The following is an 18,950-nucleotide window of genomic DNA, read 5'->3' on the forward strand; positions in this document are numbered from 1 at the left end:
TGGAATGCAGTGACGTGCCCACACTGAGCCCCTGTGCTCATCACTTATGTGAGCTGCCGCCTGCTTTCGGTTTGGTGCGTCTGCTCTTGGATTCCACACCCCGCTCTTTTTGTGTTTTGAGCTCTCAGACTTTACATGGGATCTGGAAAGGTTTTGTCCTTTCCGGTTCAAGGCTTTGTCCTTGGTAAGTACTCAGTTGTTTTCTGGAGTGCGGTAACAGGGTTCTCTTTGGGGGAGCATGCTAACTGGGACGTTTATTCCTTTTGGTATCTGGGCAAGGACTCTAGCAACTATCTAGGGTTTCCAGGAGAACTTAGGGAAATGGCAACCCAGTCTCCTGAATTCTCTGCGGGCAGCCCGCCTTCAGGGACTCCGGCCAGTTTCATATGCAAAAACTATGGACCCCCATATGCACATTTTAACTAAGTGGGCCAAACAAACTAAAAGTAATCCGGAATTACAGTGCACATTATGGGGAACTTTTAATCTCAAACTCGTTTTTGTTAGGATTACATTGGAGGACCGTGGTCCGAAAATTAAACAAAATGAATGGTAGATTTATTTTTATTGGCACCTAAAAGCTTCCAAACGTGCACAGAACTCTAAAATTGCCTCTTTGCAAGATACCGCTTCTAAATTGGCCAAAACAACAACAAAAACGTAGAAAAGAACAAATGGCTTATGAAGCCTGGGGCTCCTTGTGTTCCCTCCCCCAGCTTCTTTGTCTTGTCTTCCCTGCCCGCTTTGTCTCAGACTCCACCCCTTTGTCTCAGGCCCCACCCCCTTGACTCAGACCCCACCCCTTTGGTTCAGACCCCACCCCTTTGTCTCGGGCCCCATTCCCTTGACTCAGACCCCACCTCCTTTGTCTCAGCCTCAGCCCTCAGCACCATCTCCCTCTCTCCTCCTCAGCAAAAACCTGCCCCTTTAAAATTGGATCCAAATGCTAAACCTTTAATTACTGTTTCTACCTTAACTGGAGCAAATAACAACTAGAAGGAAAGGTTTAAATAGCAATTCCCCTAGGTTTTGATTATAGACAAATATACTCCAAACTTCTAGGAGGAAACTTGCTTTCTGTTTCTGTTTGTTGAAGCCTTTTGGTAAGTCACCATCCTGTTCTAAAGGGGGAACCTTTGTTTGAAATAAGTCCACCTTAAGGGGCACCCTTAAAAGAGAGGATTCCAAACGTCTCTGGAGACTATGTAATGCGTTCTTTGATTGGTATGCAGAAGCTTCTAAAAGACAAATTGACTCCATAACATAAACAGCTCGAAAAGGATCCTTACAGCACAGTTTGGATCTAACTATTCTTTTGAGCTTATATCTGAGACATGGCTAGAATTTTAAATGAAACTGTAAGGTCCCTGTTTGCATCTATCTGTATTTTCATGTGTGTCTATATATGTGTTGTAGGTGTGTGGTATTATTTTTCTCTTCTATCTCTGGTTGGTATTGTTAACATTAATTTGGAAAAGGGCACTAATTAAGTGGTTTAAAAACAAACAAGCCCTTATATGAATTAAAATATAACAGACTGGCCTAGGTGCTTTGGGGGTTTATGTGATCTAGGATTAATTTTGGTGAATTAAAGCTAACTTGGAGTTGTTGGTTTAATTAAAATAAACATGTCTTTGGAGTTATCAACGCTGAAAAGAAGGGAGCCATTCTAAGACCTAAATAGACATTTCTCCAAAGAGGATATACAGATTGCCAACAAATACATGAAAGAATGCTCAACATCATTAATCATTAGAGAAAAGCCAATCAAAACTACAATGAGGGGCTTCCCTGGTGGCGCAGTGGTTGAGAGTCCGCCTGTCGATGCAGGGGACACGGGTTCGTGCCCCGGTCCGGGAAGATCCCACATGCCGCGGAGCGGCTGGGCCCGTGAGCCATGGCCGCTGAGCCTGCGCGTCCGGAGCCTGTGCTCCGCAACGGGAGAGGCCACAACAGTGAGAAGCCCGCGTAATGCAAAAACAAACAAACAAACAAACAGACAAAAACTACAATGAGGTACCTCACACCAGTCAGAATGGCCATCATCTAAAAATCTACAAACAATAAATGCTGAAAAGGGTGTGGAGAAAAGGGAGCCCTCTTGCACTGTTGGTGGGAATGTAAATTGATACAGCCACTATGGAGAACAGTATGGAGGTTCCTTGAAAAACTAAAAATAGAACTACCACCATACGACCCAGCAATCCCACTACTGGGCATATACCCTGAGAAAACCATAATTCAAAAAGAGTCATGTACCACAATGTTCATTGCAGCTCTATTTACAATAGCCAGGACATGGAAGAAACCTAAGTGTCCACTGACAGATGAATGAATAAAGAAGATGTGGCCCATATATACAATGGAATATTACTCAGCCATAAAAAGAAACGAAATTGAGTTATTTGTAATGAGGTGGATGGACCTAGAGTCTGTCATACAGAGTGAAGTAAGTCAGAAAGAGAAAGACAAATACCGTATGCTAACACATATGTATGGAATCTAAAAAAAAAAAAGGTTCTGAAGAACCTAGGGGCAGGACAGGAATAAAGACGCAGACGTAGAGAATGAACTTAAGGAAACGGGGAGGGGGAAGGGTAAGCTGGGACGAAGTGAGAGAGTGGCATGGACATATATACACTACCAAATGTAAAGCAGATAGCTAGTGGGAAGCAGCCGCATAGCACAGGGAGATCAGCTGGGTGCTTTGTGACCACCTAGAGGGATGGGATAGGGAGGGTGGGAGGGAGATGCAAGAGGGAGGGGATATGGGGATATATGTATATGTATAGCTGATTCACTTTGTTATAAAGCAGAAACTAACACACCATTGTAAAGCAATTATACTCCAACGAAGATGTTAAAAAAAAAAGAAATGAATATGCTCAAACTACAATAAAAGATTTAAAATTTAAAAAAAAAGCAGGCATTCTACCTGAGTTATTTATTTATTAATTAATATTTGTTTGTTTTTTTGTTTAGGCTGCTCTGGGTCTTAGTTGTGGCACATGGGATCTTTTTTAGTTGCAGCATGCATGTGAGATCTAGTTCCCGGATGACCAGGGATCAAACCCGGGCCCCCTGCTTTGGGAGCACAGAGTCTTATGCACTGGACCACCATGAAAGTCCCCTACCTGGGTTTGTTGGTCAGACAAGTTCATGTTATCTTTGTTAAATAATTTGTCAGCAAGAAAAAAAACTGGGTATGATAAGCTTTTTCTTGAGTGATCTAAATATGACTGTTGAGAACAAATGAACTGAACGGATGTGGATGAGACACAAGTTTCTAGGTAAACCTTTTAAATAGGTTCCTCGGACCTTTTTGGTAACCTGAAACCTTACAGTTCTGCTAAGTTAAATTAAATGATGGGTAGTCATTAAACATCTAGATTATTCCCAAATAAGATAAAACACTGAAACATAACTAAAAATAGTTTCATTCACTTTTGGCTTCCTTTACAAAGGAAATAGATATTTTGGTCTATTGGTAAACATGCCACACTGGAAAATTTACTACAAGGATAATATGCTTTTAGGAATTATGAATTGTATTGATAAATTTGCTAGTAACAGACCATTCATAATTGTTTAAAACTACTAGAAATAATAAAGGAAAACAACTCTGTACACAAGGAAAGTAGGATGTGTGTTTTTGGTAAGAAAAGGTATGAGGAATGGAAATGCACTTTGTTGAGGGAAAGAAAGTACTTTTGTTCTAAAGTGAATCTGATTGTTTCAGAATAGGAAAAAGGAAAGACAGGACAGAAGCTGGATGGTAATACTAAGTTGTAGGTTTGTGGAAAAGGAATCTTAAAAAAAGGAAATTTATGTGTGGTCAAGATGGCTAAAATTGAATTGCTATTACAAGGGTTTTAAAAATAAGCTTTAAAATCAGTAGTGTACTTATGTAAAACTAAAACCTAAGTTTCATATGCTAACAGGACAAGGTTTTCTTGAATTGTTGCCTGCTTCTGATAAGAGATTGTGAAAGGTTTTTCCTTACCTTTTAGTAATCTGCTTAGAAAGCCAGAATTGTGTTTTACCCAGATTATTTCCTGTGTTTCAGGTTGTCTTAATCAGGTATTTGATTCCTTAAGAAAACTGAATCTTCTCAATATTAAAAGAGCTACATTTTGCTAACAACTATGTAACTTTTTGTATTTATCTTTGAAATCTTTTATCATTACTTTGGTCAAATAGATAATTAAGCATCATTTCTTAATGGTCCATTGTCCTGTGTGAGCAAATGTCCAAAATCTTTTGATATTTTTGACAAACTTTCCAAAAGTTGGGTTCTAAGTGAAGTCTTTCTGACCTTGAAGTAACTCTGGGCTCTTCCAGCAGGCCTTTGCAAAAGCTCAAAGGATTTGTCTCTCACCGGGTAAAACGTTAAACTGCTCAGGCTTATTTGATGTTAAATTACATGGGACGCTTGTTAAAGAAGAAGGAATACTAAACCTTTTAACTTTATATTCGTATGGGTATGTATTAATATAACTATTCCAAAATTGTATGAAATTCCCAAAATTCTGAGATGTCCTGATATAATGTCATCAGTCATAATTTAAAAGTAGATGACAGAAATAAGATCTTCGCTGAGCTTGGGGATTTCCCTTGTTGTGTAGTAAGGAAAAGAAAGTTGCCCGAGGAGAGGTGTGGTCTTTGCCCTCGGGTCCTGGGAGGGGATGTCCTGCCAGCTAGTAGTGTTTTGCTGGGGACCTGGGGCCACACCACATGGTCTACGATGAGATTTAGGGGGGGGGTGTGGAAAGCCCCGAGCGAGCACAGCACGGATCCTCCTGGCTCCAGCCCCACACACGGAAGACGTAATCTTTATCTCTGCATCCTTTTGCAGTAATAAACCATGACAATAACAGTTTTCATCTAGTTTTGTGAGTCCTTCTGTGTATCCTATTTAGGACCTCTCCACTAAGAAGTTATTTTTTAAAGAAACCTCATCTCCTTTCCATTTTTTTTTTTTTGCGGTACGCGGGCCTCTCACTGTTGTGGCCTCTCCCGTTGCGGAGCACAGGCTGCGGACGCGCAGGCTCAGCGGCCATGGCTCACGGGCCCAGCCGCACCGCGGCATGTGGGATCTTCCCGGACCGGGGCACGAACCCGTGTCCCCTGCATCGGCAGGCGGACTCTCAACCACTGCGCCACCAGGGAAGCCCCTCCATTTCTTTCTTTTTTTTTTTTTTCATTTCTTTTTAATTAATTAATTAATTTTTGGCTGCGTTGGGTCTTCGTTGCTGCGTGCAGGCTTTCTCTAGTTGCGGCGAGCGGGGGCTGCTCTTCGTTGTGGTGCGTGGGCTTCTCATTGCGGTGCTTCTCTTGTTGCGGAGCACGGGCTCTAGGCGCGCGGGCTTCAGTAGTTGTGGCTCGCGGGCTCTCGAGCGCAGGCTCAGTAGTTGTGGCGCACGGGCTTAGTTGCTCCGTGGCATGTGGGATCTTCCCAGACCAGGGCACGAACCCGTGTGCCCTGCAATGGCAGGCGGATTCTTAACCACTGAGCCACCAGGGAAGTCCCTCCTTTCGACTTTTGTGATTTCATTTCTTACAGGTAAACCTGAAGCCCCTGGAGAGACGAGCAGTCCAGGGAGCAGAGGCGCCGGGCTTCCCTCCGCCACCCCGTCCTCTCCCCCTCCCCCACCCTATTCCTCTCCCCTCCCCCACCCTATTCCTCTCCCCTCCCCCACCCCGTCCTCTCCCCCTCCCCCACCCCGTCCTCTCCGGCCCTACCAGCCCCGCCCTCCGGAGGCCAGCGCAGGCGCACTGGGGCCGCGCGCGGAGACCTGGGAGCCGCCGGGGGCGGGGCGGCCGAGGGCGCGGGCCCAACGGCCAACGCGGCCGCGCGGGAACTCGGGCGCCAGGCCCCGCCCGTGGTTTGAACCAGAGGCTCCGCCCCCGCGCCCGGCCAATCAGCGGGCGGGGCGGCCGGCGCCACGGCGACCCATTGTGGGCGCTGCGCGGCCCCGCCCCCGGCGGCCCCTCCTTGGCGGCCCCGCCCCTCCCGGCGGCCCCTCCCTCGGCGGTGGCGCGGGCGGCGCGGACGCGGGCTGCCAGGTGAGCTTCTCGGCTGGGCCCGGGCCTTTGTGCGGCGGCGGGGTCCCCGGGAGGGCTCGGGCGTGGGCGGGGGCCCAGGGAGCCTGTGGGGTCCTTGGGGGGCGGCCTGGGGCGGGGGGCCCGGAGGGCTGAGGACAGCCTGGGGAGTTGGGGGGAGCTGGGGGTAGTCCGGGGGAGGGGGCGGCCTGGGGGTCCGGGGGCGCGTCGGAGGAGGGGCCGCAGTCGCAATGACCGGCGCCCCCTTCCCGCTCGACGAGTGACCGGCCTCCTGGGATTCTCTCTCTGCAGCCGCAGACTAAACTTTGGCTGTTCCGCACCGTTTCAAGTCAAAAGTCATATGTAGCCTTGCGTTTAACCTAACTGGGGGCTCTTCTTAAGAGGAGAAACAGTTACGATGGGTCGGTTGGGCTCCTCCTCAGGGAAGTCCCTACATTGTCTTCTCACCTTTGACTTGGAAGGGGTCAGTGCAGGCCCTCCTCCTCCTGCTTCCCACGAAGACCCTCCTGGGAGACCGGTAGGGACCCTGGGGAGCCACTTGTCTGGCCTACTTGGATTTACAGCCCTGACCACAGTGCCACCAAGCTGCCGCTCCTCTGTCACTCATCCATCCCTCATCCTACCCCTCCTTCCACCCACCGGTCGATCCTTCCATCCATCATCCACCCATCTACCCACCCATCCATCAATCCATCGTCCATTCGTCCATCCTTTTATCCACCCACATCTGTCCATGTTTCTAGGTTTTCTCCCTAATCTGCATTCCTTGTAGAGCGAGGAGTGGGTGGTGAGTGTTAGCGATGGAACACATGAATTTCATCCTAGGTCCTTGTAGCAGAACTGGGATTTGCAGTGCTATACTGCGAATGGCCCGGCCGGGGCACCTTTCTCTGGAACCCCCGAGGGCAGGGCTGCCTCCCTGTAGTAAGCTGCGTGCCTGTGAGTGTTCAGTTTGGGTTCTTTTCCTTTGTGTCTCAATTTTAATTGCTTTGAAAAGGAATGTTAAGGATATTTTGCAATAGCTTCCCTGCTCCCTGCTGTAGGAGACCCAGCTTCTCTCTAAGCTGGTCGAGGGGGTATCAGGGAGCAAGAGATGCCAGCCTTGGGTGGTCTAAAGCTGGTGCTCTGTCTGCTTCCCCTGCAGGCTGGCCTAAGCTGCCCAGGCCAGTGGAGACAGACATCAGGGAGGGGAGCAGGATGTGGGGGGAGGAGGGCTCCCAGACCCTGGCTGCCAAGGGAGCTGTCTTCAGCGGGCTCCTTATTCCGCCCCATCCTGCTGCAGTCAGAGGACTAGGAAAAGTACCGGGCACTCACTTCCACAAGTCAGAGGCAAGCTCAGCTCTACGATTTCAAAAGCTTATTGTCCCCAAAGCAGGATTACCAGGGAAAGCATCCACCAGGTAACTGTTTGCTGGGAGAAGCTGTGGTCCAAGTAGAGGGTTTTCCTCTGCTGGAAATGGCCGTGTTTCCTCTTGTGGGGCCCTGTGTTGCTTACACAGAACAGCCAGACTGAGTTTACTGTTCTGTTAAAATGAGGCAAAGAAGATACTGTCCGCTTACAAAATTAAGTTAAATATTCTGTGAACTTCCTACATACAATTGCTCTTTATCTTCAAGTTTCACCATGTTTTATAATTAAAGTTGAAATTCAGAATAAAAAAATCAGTTACGACCTTTTTTTATTTCTTTTTTTTGGAGAGAGAGAATGGCAGGTTTTGTCTTGGAAGGAGGGCTGGAAGTTTCCCTCAACTTGCTAGTAGAACATATTCCCAGGCAGAGAAGGTTTGTGTATTGTATTCCAAGTAACAGAAGCACTTGAGGGAATTCCCTGGCGGTCCAGTGGTTAGGACTGTGTGCTCTCACTGCCGAGGGCCCGGGTTCAGTCCCTAGTTGGGGAGCTAAGATCCCACAAGCTGCACGGCACAGCCGAAAACAAAAGTACTTGAAATCAGCTTTTTTGTGCTAGCTTTTGAAAGCTGCAGACAGGCAATAGTGGAGGGGCGACTGCCACACAGCTTAGAGGTAGCCTTCTCAAAATTCAGCTTTGCTTGCTCCGTCTGCAGTTTTCTTTAATGAGTATTTCAAAGCCAAATAGTGAGACAGAAACTGAGAGTGTTCATGTTGATTTGCCTTAAAAACCTGAAACTCACGGGAGTGCTTGGCTGTGGCGGAAGGTCATGGTGACGAGTCTGTCCCCAGTGCCCCCACAGCCCTGCTGCTCTGGATCTGGGGATCTGCATTCTCCACCGGCTCTGGGGATGGTGGCCATGTGGCGTGAGAGCTGCTCAGGAATGGGGACCTGGCTGTGACGGGGGTCTCTGCTGGGACTGCTCGGGGTGGGCGGGCGCAGTGTCCGTGTCCGTTCCCCCCCGCCCCCGCCCCCGCTTCACCGCCACGTGGAACTCGTGGCCTGTCTGTCCCGCCTGCGCCTGGTCTGGAGGAGGCCTGAGGGTGGTGCTGTGCGGCGACGGGGGTCAACCCTGGCGGGCCGGCTGTCCAGGGATGTTGGAGGGTTTTGTGTGGAACGTGCTAACTGAGGACTCGGCGGGCCTCGGGTGTTTAACCAGCTACGTGGCGAGACCTTCCAACCGACTGTGGAGGTGACGGAGGTGGGTAATGCCTAACATTTTTTTGCTCAGCACTCAGCGGTGAGTCAGGCTGTGCGGTTAGGACAGCCTCAGAGGCGTAGGGCCTTGTGTCACCCCGTGTTAGAAGGGTTCAGTGCCTTCAGGCCACAGTCACTGCTGGGCAGGGAGCTGTGCTTCAGCAGGCCAGCCTGGGGGTTCTGGGTCCCCACCTCTGCCCTGAGCATCTCTCAGGGTCCCTTCCGAACCATGCTGTATTCTGACTTTGTCCCAAACACAGTGGTCTGAGGAGGGGGAACCCTCGCAGGCCACCTTCTGAGATCGTCGTGACCCCACCCACTCACCCAGCCTCTGGGCGGTGGGGCACTGCCCATGGGCTGCTCCCTTCCGTAGATGTGAGTCGGCCAGCATCTTTTGTGGAGCGTGGCACGAATTAACAGTCGTTTAGGCTTTGGAACATTTGCGGGGAATAATTTGGGCTGACTTTGAGCCTGTATGTGTTCTGGCCTGCCCGTGGGGGCGCGGCGGGGGGCAGTATCTATAAAGTGTTTTAGATTTAATGTGGTAACCACCCCCGTCACATTGGTTACTGATGCATTTTTGTTTATTATGAAGGTATAATTTGATGCAATGAAATGAACAGATGTTAGTTGTGCAGTTCAGTGAATTCTGACAAATGCATCTTCTCGTGTGACCCAGGCGCCCATCTGGAGGGAGCTGTATTCCCACCGTCCCAGGGAGTTCCCGCCAGTCGTGACTCGTCAGTGGCAACAACTTGGGTTAGCTTTGCCTGTTCAGTGAGTTCATGTACATAGCAGTACCGTCCCTGTGTTCCTCTTCTTGCTTTGTTACTCATATTCACGTGGTGTTTTGAGATCCATCGTGGCGTGTCCTTGCGTCTCATGGTGGGTTTTGTTTGCCAAGTGGTGTCCCGTTGTCAGATACACCACTCTTCACCCATTCAACTAGCTGATTTTCAGTCATAAGTAATGTTACGTCGGGTGGTGAAACTGGCTGGTGGGGGGGGTCCGAGCAGGCAGAAGTGCTGTGTGGGGTGGGAGGGTAGGGATGTGGTCAGGGAGGATCTAGCTGGGGCTGGGACTGTCGGTGAAGCACAGTGGGAGCCCACCAGCAGCTGTGACAGATCAGTGCGGGAGAAACGGCGGAGGGGGAATTGGTCCCTTCCTTCCTGAACGCAGCTTGGTAAAATCGCGCTGCCCCTCGCCCGGCAGACGCACTGAGGAGGCAGTGCTGGAGCTGGGAGGGCCGCCTCCACCGCCTGGAAGGCTGGGAGGGCAGAGCCCTGGATAAGCCGTCAGTATGATCAGGGCGCTGTATGTTGGGACAGACTCGCGGCTGTCAGAAGTGGTAAAGTTCTGAGTAACATGGAAGGTGTGGTGAGCAAGGAAAGCAGGACTTGCCAAGACTCAAACACGCAGAGGAGAACGTGGTCGGGAAGCGCTGGGGGCCGGCGTGATGACTGGTTCCCGAGTGTCTCTCTTGTGCCTTCTGCTTCTTTCCCGATCATCTGCAGTGACTGTGGAGGTGAATGAAGGCTGCCTTGCGAGAAGAGCAGAGGCTGTTGATTCCAAGCTGCTGCGGCTGGGGAGCCGCCACCACCACTGCCACCACCGGGCTGAGCAGGGACTCGGGCAGCAGGGGAGGGGGAGCGCTTGCCAGTGGAGAGGGGGCTCGGGGTCCTGCTGGGGGCTGCGGGGCTGGGGAAGCTGGACGGCTGACGAGACCCGGGCGCCACTGCGATGGCTGGGGCACGTCCGGTTTTCTCCGGTTGGTCCTCAGTCAGAAGCGAGAACAAAGACCATGGACGCCGTGGGTTATTGATCAAGCCAGGCCATTGTGGGGGGTGTCACAGGGCGGTTGTAGGGCTTCCTGGGCTGTCGCTAGAGATGGAGGTCTGACTTCCTGCAGGTCTGGCGCGGAGGGAGCAGGCTGCTTCCTGGGCTGGTGCCTGTGATGGTGGCTGGGTGTCCTCGCTGTGTCCGTTCAGTCTCAGAGCAAATAGCCGTGAGCGTGCCCTCTGCCCTTCTTTCCTGGCAGTGCTGCCCCAGGTGCTGACCACACCAAGCTGCAGCCGGCCCCGAGCTCAACCCCCGGGGCCCCCACTGGGTTGACCACTCGTGAGTTCGTGGGCTGGGTGTTCTGAGGACCCCTCGAGGAAAGGGAGGTGGGGTCCCAGGGCTTCCCATGTAGCTTCCTGGCTGTGGGTTGGCCATGGTCACCCGCCCGGCCCCGCCATCCCGAGTGGCTGCTGACCTGAGCTGCATGGGGCCCACGGAGGGTGGCTCGACTTCCTCTGTTGGTAAACTCAGGCTTAACTGTGTTATTCGAGGGAGTTTGGTTTGGGCCTTAAATAATCTTTTTTTTTTTGGCCACGCTGCAGGGCTTATGGGATCTTAGTTCCCTGACCAGGGATGGAACCTGGGCCCTCGGCGGTGAGAGTGCGGAGTCTTAACCACTGGACCACCGGGAAGTCCCTGGGCCCTAAATTAAATTGGTCGCTGTGCAGAGTCAGGATTTTAGGTTTGGTCGAAAAGATGCTAAAAGCCAGAGGTGATTAGAGGAACCCTTGAAACTTAATTTTTTCCCCCCAACACAGGGTGTCTCTTTATAGACATAATTCATATTAACTATAAATTAATTATAGTTAATTATAAATTAGTTTATATTATAAATAAATTATGTCTTTATTGACACTATTTATAGTAGTTCTCAATATGCTTAGAAAATTTAAGCCAGTGACTTTTACACAAGTAACTGGGGAAAAAAGACTGTAAAAGTTGAATTTGCAGCCAAGACAAAAAACTTGAATCCTTTATTACTAGAAGTCACTGAAGTATTTTCCCTGTATTTTGGTGGTAAGCTGCTGCTTTTGTACCGCTGCATGCGCAGTGAGGCCAAACAAACTGAAACACCAGAGTTTGGAGCAGAGAAAGGTTTATTGCAGGCTCGTGCCCTCGAGCTCCCTGAAGGCTTTCGGCAAAGCATTTTTTTTTTTTTTTTTTTTGCGTTATGTGGGCCTCTCACTGTCGTGGCCTCTCTCGTTGCGGAGCACAGGCTCCGGACATGCTGGCTCAGCGGCCATGGCTTACGGGCCTAGCCGCTCTGCGGCATGTGGGATCTTCCTGGACCAGGGCACGAACCCGTGTCCCCTGCATCGGCAGGTGGACTCTCAACCACTGCGCCACCAGGGAAGCCCCGGCAAAGCATTTTTAAAGGCCGGTTGAGGGAGTGGTGGTTGCAGGGTATGTGATCAGGTCGTGCGCAATTTTCTGATTGGCTGATGCTGAGGGAACAGGGTGGTGTCACAGGGGTTCACGTCATCAGTCCTTAGGCTCCAGGAGGCCTGGGGCTACGCGCCCATGGTTTTCAAGTAGTTAACATCTTCCATTTGGTGGGGGAGGATTTCACATCTGCAAAACAACTTCAGGAAATGTGCATCAATTACTATCGTCTGGGTACTTCTGAGAGGAGCTAAAGCAGAGGATATGGGGGATGGCCTGTACCGGGAAGACCCCCATGGTGTCCTGCCCGGTTACGGTTACGCTGTCATTCACTTAAAGACAGTTAATAAGTGGGTGTGTGCAAGGTGTTATGATTGGCTGTGGCCTGGGGGTTATGTTGATAAGTTAGACCTGTTTGCTGTTCTGGGGAAATTAGTCTTGAGGGGAATGAGCTATAGTCACTTAGTTTTTAAACTTTTTGTTTTGAAATATCAGTGGTTATGGGTCCAGGGGCAGTTGTAAAGAAGTGTCCTGGAGGGACATCCTTGCCCTGCCGCCCAGTGTGGGCGTCTGCGTGAGATGCACAGATACGCATCCCCACCAGGAAGCTGGCTTCCGAGCAGCCGCGGAGCTGATTCGGATTGAGAGAGAGTGTGTGCGCGTGTGCGCGCGCTCGTGTGCGGTTCTGTGCAGTCGGAGCTCCCGTGGCACTTCCTGGACCCCCCACCGTGGTCCCCACACGGAGCCATATCCTCACCCCAGAGAGCCCGTTGGGCTCACCCTTGGCCGCGCACCCATCTGTTGTGTTAGGGTCCTTACAGAGGTGGAGGCTGCCCTGGGCAGCCTTCTGAGATTGGCCTTCTCGCTCTGCGTGACCCCCTTGAGACCCACCCGAGTACCCCAGCCACTGGTCGCTCCGGCGCGCTGTGTGCGGCACCTGAGCGGCAGCCTCTCCCCACTTGGAGGGCTCGGTTTCCAGTCTGGGGCTCTTACGAGTGGAGCTGCTGTGAACATTCTTGTACATATTTTTGTATGAACATTGGTTTTAATTTCTCTGGGATAAATGCCCAAGAAGTCACTTGTGTTTTAAATGTTAAGTCCACAGGAGGTGAGAGCTGCGACGTTGAAAGGAGATTCAGAGGCCGGGGGACCTTCTTCTGTCCGTTTAAGGCTGTGGCTGGTGGGGCTTGGGGGCAGGTGGGGGCGGGGCTGCTTCTTCCTTCACCACAGAGCTTCCCATCAGCAGGTCAGCACAGGCGCTGCCACCTGGTCCCAGAGCCCCTGGCCACACCACAGTCATAGGCCAGCAGCAGCCACAGGAAGCTACAGGATTGTTCTGTTTTTTGAAGAAGGAAATCCAAAAATTTGCGTATTTAAAAGATTCTAACCCTCTTGGGGCTTTCCTGGTAGCACAGTGGTTAGGAATCCGCCTGCCATGCAGGGGACACGGAGTCGAGACCTGGTCCAGGAAGATCCCACATGCTGCGGAGCAACTAAGCCCATGCGCCACAACTACTGAGCCTGTGCTCTAGAGCCTGCGAGCCACAACTGCTAAGCCTGCGAGCCACAACTACTGAAGCCCGTGCACCTAGGGCCCGTGCTCCGCAACAAGAGAAGCCCCTGCGATGAGGAGCCCGCGCACCGCAACGAAGAGTAGCCCCCGCTCGCCACCCAGCAACGAAGACCCAACGCAGCCATAAATAAATAAATTTATTAAAAAAAATTCTAACCCTCTTGATGAATAACTCAAATGGATTATCTGAAATAAAAATGTTTATCTACTTTATGAACTTGAAGAGAGAGACAGTTCATGCGTTATAGCTTAACTTTGTGCTTGGAAGGACAGACCTTGCCAGAGTGCTTGCCGGGGGAACGCTGCCCCTTCTTGCTCGCTTTTTAATTCCCCAAAGGCCTCCCAACTTAGACTCTGTTCAGAGGGAAAGCTTCCTTGTATTTTTGCCTCTGGGAGCAGGGGTGCAGCGAGCTGGCTGCGTCCAGTCAGCATCGGTCCGGGTGAGGCCCAGGAACCAGCCAGCACCTTCACGTCGTGGCGCTGGTACGGAGTCCACTCGGTGATGCCGCCTGGGTGGATGTAGGCTGCCCCAAGCCCTGGTGAGGACCCTGCCCCTGGGCCTGGGCCTTCCAGACACAGAGGTGGGGGGGAGTTGGAAGGGGGGCTGGTGGCCTAGCAGAGCGGGCAGAGCCCAGCCTGGCAGAGCCTGTCCTTGCAGGGAGAGCACTCGTCCCGGCTTGCTCCACCAGTGCCCCGGGGGCTCCCTGCAGGTCCGACATCTCCCCTGAAACTTCTGGGGCACAGTTTTTCAGAGGGGCTGTGCGGCATGCGTGGGGGCCCCCTGCTGGTGAAAGCACTGAGAAGCCTGCGCCTGCTGTGCAGGAATGGCTGTTGGTGGCTGGGACCCCTCAGTCAGCCGGCTGCGCATCACTCAGCCCCGTCCTGCCCGCGGCCCCCGTGCTGTGCCCAAACTCCTCCCTCCCAGGGCGCCAGCACTCGGAAATTTGGTGTTCCCGTTCAGCTGAGTTCTTTAAGATGGATTTATCCTATTTTTGGTCCATTTATCTTTTTTTTTAAATTTATTTTGGCTGTGTTGGGTCTTCGTTGCTGCACGTGGGCTTTCTCTAGTTGCGGTGAGCGGGGGCTACTCTTCGTTGCGGTGCGCGGGCTTCTCATTGCAGTGGCTTCTTTTGTTGCAGAGCACAGGCTCTAGGTACATGGGCTTCAGTAGTTGTGGCTCGCGGGCTCTACAGCGCAGGCTCAGTAGTTGTGGCACACGGGCTTAGCATCTCCGCAACATGTGGGATCTTCCCGGACCAGGGCTCAAACCCCTGTCTCCTGCACTGGCAGGCAGATTCTTAACCGCTGCGCCACCAGGGAAGCCCCATTTATCTTTTCTGATGGAGATGGTTGCGCTGTGGTTTAGAGGTGGCGTCTAGAACAACCTTCACAGGGTCTCTGTGGCTGGGCTTGAGCTAGAGGGGCGCAGGGACTGCAGCAGCCTGGAGTTGCCCCTCTGCCCCGGCCCGCGCCCCTGTCTGCGTGGATCACCCCTGATGTTGAGACTGAACCTGGGGCAGAGTCTGCAGGGACCCTGAAGTGGGCTCAACGGCATCTTTCTCGGTTTCCGCAGGGCACGATGTTTGCGCGAGGGCTGAAGAGGAAGTGCGCGGAGGACGAGGAGGCCTCGCCTGCGTACAGTCTGCAGCGCCAGTCGCTCCTGGACATGTCACTGGTCAAGCTCCAGCTGTGCCACATGCTGGTGGAGCCCAACCTGTGCCGTTCGGTCCTCATCGCCAACACGGTCCGGCAGATTCAAGAGGAGATGACCCAGGACGGGAGCTGGTGCGTGCCGGTGCCCCAGACTGCGGGGCGGGCGTCGCGCGACCGCCTGGTGTCCACGGAGATCCTGTGCCGCTCAGCGCGCGAGGGGGCGCGCCCGGCCCCTGACCCTGGGGACCCGGCGTCTGAGCTCCAAGTGGTCCCAGCAGCACAGGCTCCCGGGGTCCCTCCTGGTGGCGTTTGGGACGGGGACGGTCCTCGAGAAAACAGAGGAAGCTTTCACAAGTCGCTCGATCAGATATTTGAAACACTGGAGAGTCAAAGCCCCGGTGCGGTGGAGGAGCTGTTTTCCGACGTGGATGGCTCCTACTACGACCTGGACGCTGTGCTGACCGGCATGGTGGGCGGTGCCAAGTCGGGCCAGGACGGGCTGGAGGCCTTCGCCTCCACGGCCGCCCCGCCCCCCAGCGCCGGCTGCAAGTCGGACCTGGGCGAGCTGGACCACGTGGTGGAGATCCTGGTGGAGACCTGAGCCGCGGCCGCGGCACACAGCAGATGTGTTTGTGAGGCCCACGAAAACAGCCGGCGCGCTGGGGGTGTGGGTGCCCGCTGCCCTGCAGCTGGGGCTGGCCTCTGGTTTGTCTGCGATTAGGAGACTGGCCTAGAACAGCATCCGGTCCGCCCGCTCCCCCCCTCTCTCCCTCCCTTCCAGGGCTGGGCTGCTTTCCCGCAGGCCGGTCATCGCGGCCGCCCTGGGCCCTCGTCTGTGTCCTGCTACAGCCCCGCTGGAGGATGCCAGCCCCCTTCCGCATCCAGCCTCATTCTACTTTAGATAGGGGAATTTTCTAAAACTAAGTTTTATACGTTTTGGGCAATATTTTGTCTTAAGATATATTTTTGAACTTTTTATACTTTTATCACTTTAGATTTTTTTAGCTATTTTCTTAAAAATATATTTTTTCTATAAACATCCTCTGCTGCTACATTAGAAACTTTTATAACCTAAACAGTTGCAGTTGGTGTATTTCATTTTTTTAAGGTTTAACACACACTGTTCTTTTCCCAACAAGAGTCACTGCCCTGAGTCTGCAGTGTCCACACATTGTGATTTCCGCTTTCGACTCGGGTGTGAGCCTTGCCCGCACGCGCTGGTGCGGTCAGAGCGAGGTCAGAGTTGAAGGCCTTGCACGGCGGTGCCTTCACCAGATCTGCTGTGCGAGACACGTCTCTGTTAGAGGGTTTTATTTATGCCTATTTATGTATAAGTGTCTTCAGAGCCGACGGTCAAGTACGGTCTGCGTGGGGATCATGCGTGCCCTGAGGTGTCTTGGGCGGTGCCTCCAGAGGGTCTGAGACTCGGGACCCCTCCTGCGCGGGTTCCCAGCACAGCTGACCTTCCTCCCAAAGCTGCTGCCCTCCGCGTGCCCCTGCCTGGCCGGGCTGCCCGACCCGCGTCAGCTGGGCCCGTGTGCCAGCATGTTTGGGGAAGGTGCGTGTCCATGCACCACTGGATTGGAGAATGGTGGCATAAATTTAAGTCTAGGGTTAAAGAAGTCTGTACACATGTCATCTGTGGGCCCTCGATCTTGAGGGTCGTTGACGGTGGGGTTGGCTGGGTGGTGTGTGTGCCCTGTGACCCTGCCCCAGGCACCGAGACCGCCCGCGACTTTTAGATCTTTTTCACTTGTTTACAAGTGAGACTGTATTCTCTCCGCACGCCCACCCCACGTTTCCCGTTTCTCGTGCTTTTTCTTCCTTCTCCAGCCCTTAGCCAAAAAGGGCTGTTTTCGTTTGCGCATATGCCATTCTTAGTATCAGTGGTGTGCACCTCATTTTATTAAAAAATTATCCAACAAAGTGGAAATGTGTTGTCAATTATCTACCATGTTGTAGTCCTCGAGTTGGTCTTTTTACCCTAGTTGAGCTCAGCCAGGTTACCTAAGGGAGACCGTGGGGTTGCGAAGAGATTCCACGTGGGTTTGTTGACAGGCAGGCTGCGGGACGTCTTCATCACCTGACCTCGCAGGGCTCTGAGGCAACTCTCCCCACCCCAGCTCTTGTGGCAGAAGCCAGGTGAGGGACAGCGCCTTGGATTGGGCCGATGGTGGGAGCCCAGCCCGGTCAGGAAGCTGTGGGTGAGAGGCAGGCTGTGGCTCTCAGCATCCAGGGGTGGCTTCCTTCCGAGTTTGAAAGTATTTCCTTGTGGAAAGTAGCTTAAGTGTATGTTTTATAAGCAACAAACCTATAGCGGTATTTTGTGTCTTTATGGCATTCCTAGCTTTTTAAAACATTTGCTCAGTTTCAGGGCAGCTACGGTGTCTTATCTGGCAGCCTTCTGCAGTAGGACACAAACAGGGCTCAGGGTGGGGAGCGGACAGCGCCTATAGCCAGGTCCCCCTCCCCTGAGAGGCTGAGACCCAGCCTCCTTTCTGCCCCTGTAGTGACCCCTCCTTCCTCCCTTTGCTCTTCGGGTTCCTTCCCAGCCATGCACTCTCATTTCGGCAGCTCCCTTGAGGTGCTGATGGCCTAGACGTCCCGGGCAGGGCGAGGTGGGGCCCTGCTGGACACCGATTCCCCTGGAAGCATCAGAGTTTCTCCAGAGAGGAGCGGAGGCAGGTGGCCAGTTACTGATGATGGATTTGAATTGAATATGGAAGTGTGGGGTGGGGTGGGGCTTTAAACTCCCGTGTGCGTGTGGTCACGTGTTTGTAAACTGCAAAAGGAAGGCTGCTGCCTTCACCCCACCACCTCTCCTGGGCTGCTCCTGGGCTCCGGGTAGGGAAGCTGGGTTTGTGGGGAGCGAGTTACGGTGCGTGTTCGCAGTTGCTTCTGAGCACAGCTGAGCTCTGGCCAGCGCCTCCCCCGCCCCGCCTCCATGTCCCGGGAGCACGTGGAGGGAGGGGCCCGCCCTCGAAAGGAAAGACTCCGGAGGGGTTCCCAGCCCTGAGGGCAGTTCAAGGTACAAGCCTTGGCCAGTGGCAAGTCCTCACACTGAAACTTCTGAACCGTCGCTAATAAACAGTCGAGTTATCTTTATGGGCAGTAGACGATAAGAGATTATCACACGAGAAGGTGATTAAAAAGCTCGTAGGCGATGCAGGTTGAAGTACTGAGATGTGTCGGGCAGTGATCAATCCCAGTTCTGTTACCTTCTGGAGTTACGGATTCCACTCTAAGCACTGCTGGCGTTGCCTCCCTCCATATCTTGATGTTGTATTTTCCTTGTCATTCATTTTTAGAATAAATATTATCACGTGTCCTCCTGGCTGTCTGTTGCTTCCTCCCCCACGTGGCTGGTTCCTGGGCTGGCAGACTCCAACACGGGGTCCCTGGGCCTCTCTGGGCTCCCGTCTGTGGTCACTCAGGACTCCTTCTCAAGGAAGCCAGGCTCCTTTTTACACAGTGGCCAAGGTTTCTCCAGGCCTATGTCTCTGAACCCAGCTCTGTGACGCTGATTGAGACTTGGTGGCAGAAACCCCAGAGTGCCCGACGGAGGGGCTTGCTCTCTGCTCTCCGACCCCCTCCGACTTCTGAGAGAGCTGCCTTCTGCCCCGGGGGGATTTCTTGCAGCTCTCCCCCTCACGCCCGGGCTGGAGGATGGGTCCAGACCTGCCCGCCGCTGCTCAGGACTGGACTCTGCTGGCCCAGCGTGGAGCTGAAAGTCTCCTCTGTCGCCGCTGCGGTGATGAGAGCGGCTGTGGGCCTCTTCTGTTGCCTAATTTCAGTAAGTATTTTAGATTTCTTTGTAGTCTCGACCGTGTTTAT

General features: G+C 52.6%; 1 protein-coding gene across 2 annotated transcripts; it reads left to right on the plus strand.

Moving 5' to 3' along the window:
- Positions 1-5,841: 5,841 nt before the first annotated feature.
- Positions 5,842-18,436, plus strand: CDCA4 (cell division cycle associated 4). 2 transcript variants are annotated; one of them, XM_079913887.1, is made up of 2 exons: positions 5,842-6,066; positions 15,037-18,436. In XM_079913887.1, the coding sequence occupies exon 2, from the start codon at positions 15,043-15,045 to the stop codon at positions 15,715-15,717; it is 675 nt and encodes a 224-aa protein (XP_079770013.1). In that variant the 5' UTR covers positions 5,842-6,066; positions 15,037-15,042; the 3' UTR covers positions 15,718-18,436. The 2 variants fall into 2 exon arrangements, with proteins under 2 accessions (XP_079770013.1, XP_079770014.1); XM_079913888.1 differs by lacking the exon at positions 5,842-6,066 and adding an exon at positions 13,359-14,002.
- Positions 18,437-18,950: the final 514 nt, after the last annotated feature.

Source organism: Stenella coeruleoalba (genome assembly GCF_951394435.1).
Source record: "Stenella coeruleoalba genome assembly, chromosome: 2".
Classification (NCBI taxonomy): domain Eukaryota; kingdom Metazoa; phylum Chordata; class Mammalia; order Artiodactyla; family Delphinidae; genus Stenella; species Stenella coeruleoalba.